The sequence below is a fragment of the Helianthus annuus genome, chromosome 6 (genome assembly GCF_002127325.2).
Source record: "Helianthus annuus cultivar XRQ/B chromosome 6, HanXRQr2.0-SUNRISE, whole genome shotgun sequence".
In the NCBI taxonomy this organism is placed as follows: domain Eukaryota; kingdom Viridiplantae; phylum Streptophyta; class Magnoliopsida; order Asterales; family Asteraceae; genus Helianthus; species Helianthus annuus.
In genome coordinates this window covers 20707840-20715352 of record NC_035438.2, presented here as the reverse complement: position 1 = coordinate 20715352, position 7513 = coordinate 20707840, and the positions used below count along the sequence as shown (strand labels likewise).

At 35.6% G+C, this 7513-nt stretch overlaps 1 protein-coding gene across 3 annotated transcripts; it reads right to left on the bottom strand.

Annotated features, from left to right (window-relative positions):
* Nucleotides 1-2153: 2153 nt before the first annotated feature.
* On the bottom strand, nt 2154-7072 carry LOC110864940 (ATP-dependent 6-phosphofructokinase 3). 3 transcript variants are annotated; one of them, XM_022114110.2, is made up of 13 exons: nt 6854-7072; nt 6555-6777; nt 5440-5486; nt 5289-5328; nt 5057-5119; nt 4263-4400; nt 3965-4177; nt 3823-3891; nt 3600-3729; nt 3171-3436; nt 2972-3020; nt 2733-2887; nt 2154-2636 (listed from the first exon to the last, which is right to left on the bottom strand). In XM_022114110.2, the coding sequence occupies exons 1-13, from the start codon at nt 6856-6858 to the stop codon at nt 2439-2441; spliced, it is 1596 nt and encodes a 531-aa protein (XP_021969802.1). In that variant the 5' UTR covers nt 6859-7072; the 3' UTR covers nt 2154-2438. The 3 variants fall into 3 exon arrangements, with proteins under 3 accessions (XP_021969802.1, XP_021969803.1, XP_021969801.1); XM_022114111.2 differs by having other exon boundaries at nt 6916-7071; XM_022114109.2 differs by having other exon boundaries at nt 6555-7072.
* Between the last annotated feature and the right edge of the window lie 441 nt (nt 7073-7513).

Here is a 7513-nt window from a genome sequence, read left to right as displayed (position 1 = left end):
TTTAAATAAGACATCTGAACCGAGTAGTTATAGTGAGACTTTAAAAGATCCTAGGTGGATCGAAGCCATGAATCTTGAAATGGAAGCATTAATGCGTAATCAAACTTGGGAACTTGTTGATTTACCTAGTGGTAGAAAGCCTATAGGCTGTAAATTGGTTTATAAAGTTAAATATAAAGCTAATGGTGAGGTTGAGCGATATAAGGCTAGGCTTGTAGCAAAAGGGTATAATCAAAGGGAAGGTTTAGATTTTGGTGAAACCTTCTCACCAGTTGTGAAAATGGTCACTGTGAGGTGTATCTTAAGTTTAGCTGTTCAAAACAGTTGGACTTTGTATCAGTTAGATGTGAATAATGCATTTCTATATGGGTCAATTTCTGAGGATGTGTATATGTTACTTCCAGAAGGTTATTATAGTAAAAATGAGACTAAAGTGTGCAAACTGGTTAAGTCATTGTATGGGCTGAAACAGGCCCCTAGAAAGTGGAATGAAAAGTTGACTAGTGTGTTGCTTGAGTTGGGTTTTGTTCAAAGTTCATGTGATCATTCTTTGTATGTGTTGTCTAGGTCAACTGTGTTTATTGTGTTACTTGTATACGTTGATGATATTGTTATAACAGGTAACAATAATTCTGAGATTGGTAAAATAAAAAATTTGCTTAGTAACAGTTTTCAAATTAAGGATTTAGGTGTCCTTAAGTATTTTCTTGGTCTGGAAGTTGTTTATGATAAGTTTGGGTTGTGCTTAAATCAGCGTAAATACTGTTTGGAGTTATTAGCTGAATTTGGGTATCTTGGTTGTAAACCAGTTAATACCCCAATTGAGCTAAGTCATATTGTGAATAAACGGACAGATAGTGATAAAACAGAACTTATAGATGTCACAAATTATCAAAAGTTAATTGGTAAGTTAATCTATTTGTCATTAACACGTCCTGATATCAGTTATGCTGTGCAGTATCTGAGTCAGTTTATGCATAAACCTTTAACTGCTCATCTCAGAATTGCTTTAAGACTGTTGCGTTATTTGAAACTTAATCCTGGAAAAGGTTTAGTGTTTAAAAAGAGTGATAGTTTTGACTTGACATGTTTTGCTGACTCTGATTGGGCTAAATGTTTAGATACTCGTAAGTCTGTAACTGGTTACTGCATTTTTTTGGGTAAAAATCTTGTGTCGTGGAAAAGTAAAAAACAATCCACGGTTTCAAGGTCGACTGGAGAGGCTGAGTATCGTGCTATGTGCTCGGCAACATGTGAACTTGTGTGGATTGTGAATGTGCTAAATGAGTTGAATGTGAAGTGTAAACTTCCAATTCAGGTGTTTTGTGATAGCAATGCAGCTATGTCAATAGCTGCAAATCCTGTGTTTCACGAGCGTACGAAGCACTTTGAGATTGATTTATATTTCTTGAGAGAAAAGGTGTCAAATGGTTTCATTGTTACTAAAAGGGTTGAGTCTGAGGATCAACTGGCAGACATCTTTACAAAGGGTTTAAGTGTTACCCAACACAATGACTTTTGTGGTCAGTTGGGAATGTTAGACTTGTTTAAACCCAATTGAATGAAGGGGGAGTGTTGAAAGATATTGGGCTTTCATTCATTTGGGTTATTTATTTTATTCTGTTGGGCCTGTATTGTTGGGCCGGTTGTTACTAATGGTAATATGGTTGTTAGTTTGTTTACACAGGTAGTTGGGCCAGATATTTTGAAGGCGGTAAGTTGTAACTTCAGGGGGTATTGTTGTCAAGTTGTTGATCTATTGGTGCAAAGTGGAACATGTGTTGAGCTGCAATATATAAGGGGTTTCTCTCTCTTCAGTTGTTTTACTTCGCTCAGTATTTCACTTTCACTTTGTTTAGATCTAGGGTTTGTTCATCAAGTTCTCTGTTGTATCTTGGCTTCTTCTCTCATCTGTTTGAGAGATTTACAGTACTGTTGGTATAGATGATCATCAGTTGATGATCATCAAGACTGGTTGTATCGTTCCATTTGTTCAGATCTTACATTTGTAAGATCTCTGGGTTTTTGGGGGGCAAAGTTTTTGGTTTGGGTTAAATAAGAGATTTGTCACCGTTTTGTCGCTAGATCTGTGTTTGTTTTCTTTGAATGTTTGTGTGATTCATCTTCAAACCATGGTTGTTAACAGTTACAAAGACAAATATAGGGTTTAATTATATACTAGAACAAATTACATTACATTAGAATGTGATAAAGCTTAAAGTCTAAACTTTAAACCACTAAATGATTCTCTTATTCAACCACAAATCTTGCACATACAACTGAAAAAACGCATCTCCGCCTTCACAGATCACGAAAATCTAAACCGACAGCCCTCATATACCAACCATTACCGTATATATATATACACATGAGTGATCCAAGACTTTTATTCAATTCTTGTAACTTGAAAAAAAAAGAGTGTATCCGCGCGACCACAATCAGCAAACAGTAGTTTCCTTGGTCACAAACCCGTTATCCACCACCCGGTCATCTAGCAACTGAGTTGGTGGTGCTTCATCCATGTCTGACTCAATGATATCTTTCGTATTCAAAAAACTCGGTTGATTCGTTGAAGATAACATTCTTGCCCACATCCTATCAGTAATTACAACCTTGTTTTGTTTCTCAGTTATTCTCTGCAAATATAACAATAACTCGATTAACTTGTGTTTCTTTTTTCAGAACGAAAATGATTCAGAGGGTATAACGGTAACTTTAAGTTTTTAACTTACGTAAAACGGTAGGTAACATTCTCGACCATGGACCGGGCCAACAGTGAAGCCAGTGTAGCCAGCCATAGCTCCGTGAACCGCACTTTGAGCCAGAAGAGTGCAGTAAACATTATCCGATGCATTACTTGGAACAGCTCGAATCATGTACGTAGGATCTGTAACCCGAACACATACACCCTTTTTAACTTTTAATCATATCATATCACATGAAAAAAAATGACGGATTTACCCTTCCTTACCTATGTATTTAAGGTTGATCTCCATTTCTGTTTGTTTCTTGAAATGACCCTGCTTATAAGAATCAGAAATATCACTTAGATGGAGATTGACTATTTACCGTATTGAGCTGGATCGGGCTCAACAGTTGGGCTTGGGCCCGTATGAGGTCTGGCCCATTGGGCCTAACCCAGCCCATATCGTATATATTGTTTTCCTTACCTTGATTTTTTGAGATAACCACAAACCAACATCATTTAAGAGCTTGTTTCCAGAGGCATCCTTGTCATCATTAGTTCGTAAGCTCTCGGCAACAAGATCCTGGCCCGCACCTTCTGCTACAACGATTACCATATGCCCGTTTTCTTTGATTCTTTTTTCTATATATTCGAAAAGACCTCCGGGTCCTTCAAGATAGAAAGATGACTCGGGAATCAAACAACAATCAACATCTCGGCTTGCTAGTGTTGCATGCATTGCAATAAACCCTGCACAGACATAATTAACACGTTAATAATATATATTATTTTTCTAACAGTATTGCTTTTGTTAAAGGTAACGGGCCAAACAGGTTTGAAAATCATTCAACTTCTAGTATGAATCCGATCGGCCTGGCCTGGCCCGGCCCAACAGCATATTGTAAAATCATACCACTATTTCGTCCCATTAACTTCACAAGGCCGATACAGTTCTCGTTACTCTCTGCCTCAACATGTGCTGCATTAATAGCACGTTGAGCCTCCTCGACAGCAGTATCAAAGCCGAATGATTGATCGATAACCTGTAAATCAAGATCAAAGTGACACGGTTAGATGACCAAACCTATTCATAGAAGTGCAGAGACCAGATGAAAACAACGATCTTAAATCAGTACCGGAATGTCATTATCTATAGTTTTTGGAATCCCGACAACTGCAACGTTAAGACCCCGCCTTCTAACTTCCTGCATGAACACAAATTGTTTGCACTTGCCTTCATAAAAAGCATTAAATGTTTACAGTCTTACAAAAGTATACCTCATAGATAGCGGACGCCCCCTTTTGTGTTCCGTCACCTCCTATTATATACACCTGATTGATTCCGCGATCTTCAATACTATTGACTATCTTTTTGTTATCATAACCACCTCGTGAAGTCCCGATTATGGTGCCACCTCGTTTATGAATACCGTTAACCACTTTAGGTGTTAATGATATTGTATTTCGTGAGTAAAAACCTCGGTAACCTCCCTGCATATCCATTAACATAGCATATAAGTGCATACCCATGATTCAGGTATGAAGGGAAACTAATGGAAATGAAATTTTAACTTACTTCAATCCCTTCGATTCTTGTAACGCCATACATATCGTGTAAACTACCAACGATTTCTCTAATCACAGTGTTGAGACCGGGGCATAGGCCCCCACATGTCACAATACAAGCGTGAACGTCGTCTGATTTGAAATACACCTGAAATAACATTCATTTAGTATGTCAATTAACATGTGACATATAGAAATATATATAAGTTATAACTAGGGCTGCAAATGAACCGAACGAACACGAACAAGACATTGTCCGTGTTTGTTTGTTAGAAAATATATGTGTTCGTGAATCGTTAATCACGAACACTTATCGAACGAGATTTTATGTTCGTGTTCGTTTGTTAAAGAAATGAATTAGTTCGTGTTCGTTTGTGTTTGTTTGTTAATTTTAGGCAACGGACAAAAACAAACGTTGACGAACACAAATGAGCACAACCTATGTTCATGAACACAAATAATCGTTCATAAACAAAATATATAATACACTGACACTTATTAAATATTTAATTTGTCGGAATTTTGAAGTATTTAAATAAATATAAAAACTAAAAACACTAATGATCTATCGAACACAAACGAACACGTTACCGAACGTTCACGAACATAAACGAACGAACACGACCTCTGTTCATGTTTGTTTGTTTAACTAAACGAACGAAATTTCTTGTTCGTGTTCATTTGTTTAAAAAATGAACGAACACAAATGAACTTCCCGCCGAACAGTTCACGAACTGTTCGCTGAACGTTTGGTTCGTTTGCAGCCCTAGTTATAACTAGTTGATATGTGTGAAAGGTTTTTACCTTTTGACGTGGTCCTGCTCGTCGAAAATGGGTGCCTCTAGGACCATTAGCATGAACAACAATCTGTAAAAATGCAAACGTATTATCAGGACGCGTAATCACATAAGTATGAAAGTAAATGTCTTCGGGTTTCGTTAAATATCGTGTGTCATTAAAGGGAAACTAATCCTTAAGTTAAGACAATGGTATATTGTACGAGAATCATATGAGTGTAAATTAGCAACATGCTGACCTTTTGAGCAATAGTGTCATCCGTATCAACGAAATACTGCCTGAGAAAACAATCAAACACAAGAACAAGTTCTTAAGAATCAAAGCCATTCCAAATTAAATTTTGAAAATGATGAGTGAAATTACTTAAAGAGCTATGATTGTTAACTTACTTAACAACTGCGTATGCAGGATGATCTTGCAGTGGATTAGGATAAGTCTGCAACAAATCATACATTTAATTATTAGTAAGTAACATACACTTCATATTACCACCAATATACAAAGGCACAAATCCCTTCATCATTAAGAGTAGAGCTTGAATCAATTAATCGTCAAAGATGTGTGTTTCTGTGTGTTAAGATTCAGACAAAGATGTGTTATTACTTTTTTAACAAGTATAATTGTTAGTTGACAACAAAGTACAATTATGATCGCTTACACTATATAGGTCACCAACTCCAAACTCACCTTACCAATTACCAATAAATCAGGACCAACTATCAAGGGTAAATTAATATAAAAAAAATAAAAAAATAAGATATATTTGTAGTTTTCATATGATTCACTATTTGAATTTGGTTTTGTATCAAAGTACATCGTCCGACATCGGCATAGGTGTTAATAGTTAACACACACCCCCCTAATAATTTAATGACTAGTTGCGTCACGTATCACAATTATGTGAGCTCGGTATTCTTTTTCTCGATTCTCTTACTTCACCCGTTCGTATTCTATTTTTTAATTTAAAAAAAATTAATTAATAAAATGTCAATCATATATCTTTAATTTTTAAATCTTCATTACAAACTATTAAATATTTCATTTATTCAAAGTGTATAATACATGGGTTCCAACCTATTTTGTGTATGTATGTCTATAGTTTGTGTGGGTGTGTACACACACTAGAGGGACACCATACTTAAATTAAAGAAACTAAAATGTTCGTTTTTATACTGTAATTTTTTTTTCTTTAAAAAAAACATTAACGTATGCAAAAAGTTATAGACGTTTGAAAACTGCATCGGTTATGTTTTAATAGATTGTAACATATGTTTTAAAAGTTGTAATAATCCGTTAAACTCTTAAAATTATATAAAATTACTTTTTGTCCTATTATTATTATTATTATTATAAATAAATAAATAAAGGGCGGATAGACCCTTAATCAGACAGGCATGATTAACAATATAATATTAATCGCGTTTGTCCAAAACAATTCACAAATAACACAAAATTAACCGTGTGTGTGTGTGTGAAGAGAGAGATGGATATTCATACAACATACCGGAAGATCAGAGATATAATCAGTCAAATGAGGAACATCTTCAAGAACATAACCATGATCCCCCCTAACAACCTTCGGTTGACCCAACACTTTAACCGGCACTGAACCCATAACTCTACTCCGATGTGTCACTTTCACCAACGCTTTTCTCCCGTTACAGTTACCCGTTTTCCGACCAGAATTATTATCACCACTTACCTTATAAAAACCAACGATCGAACCACTGTTACATACAGAATGCATTAATTTCAAAACAACAAATCTTCAAATATAGCTACAAAAACCATCTCTATATATACTTCATTTAAACTGGAAACTGGTCAGGAAATAACGACTCATGGCACACCAAACAAGACCATACTTTTAAGGTTGACTTTGAAACAACTGATTGCATGTGTTTCTGGAGGGTAAGAAACATGTGGGGGTGTCTGGTTTTCCAACAATCTCAAAGAAAATTGTGAGGGTTTATTGAATAAATTGCTTGGAAAAGAAGGTCAATAACCGAGGTTGAAATTGGAAACGGCAGTTGAGGTATTTGAGAACATTGATTTTTGCCTTTTTGGATCAATTGTTAAAAGTCCTTGAGGTTTTGGGATTGTTTCTTTTGGTCCTTTGAGTATTGAGTTTGGCTGAATTATCCTTGTAAGTTGTAAGAGACTTTTCTTGTTTCACAAGGCCACGTATCTTTTTATGAAAGATTTGAATTAGTTTCCATAAATTAAATGGAATTTAATTTAAAAGCCGTTATATGGTAACAATATTTGGGTTGTGAATATGTTAACAAATAGAAGGTAAATAATGCTTGATAAGGTAAATTTTTTCATGCTCATGTAAATGCTCGGAAAGTAGTTAATGGCATTCCGGGTCTTAACATTGGGTCAAGTTGGGTTAGTAAACCGTCGGTAGTTAAACTGGAAGTCTTGAAGTTTTTTAGGTCCAGGTTTTCGGAAGAAGTGATA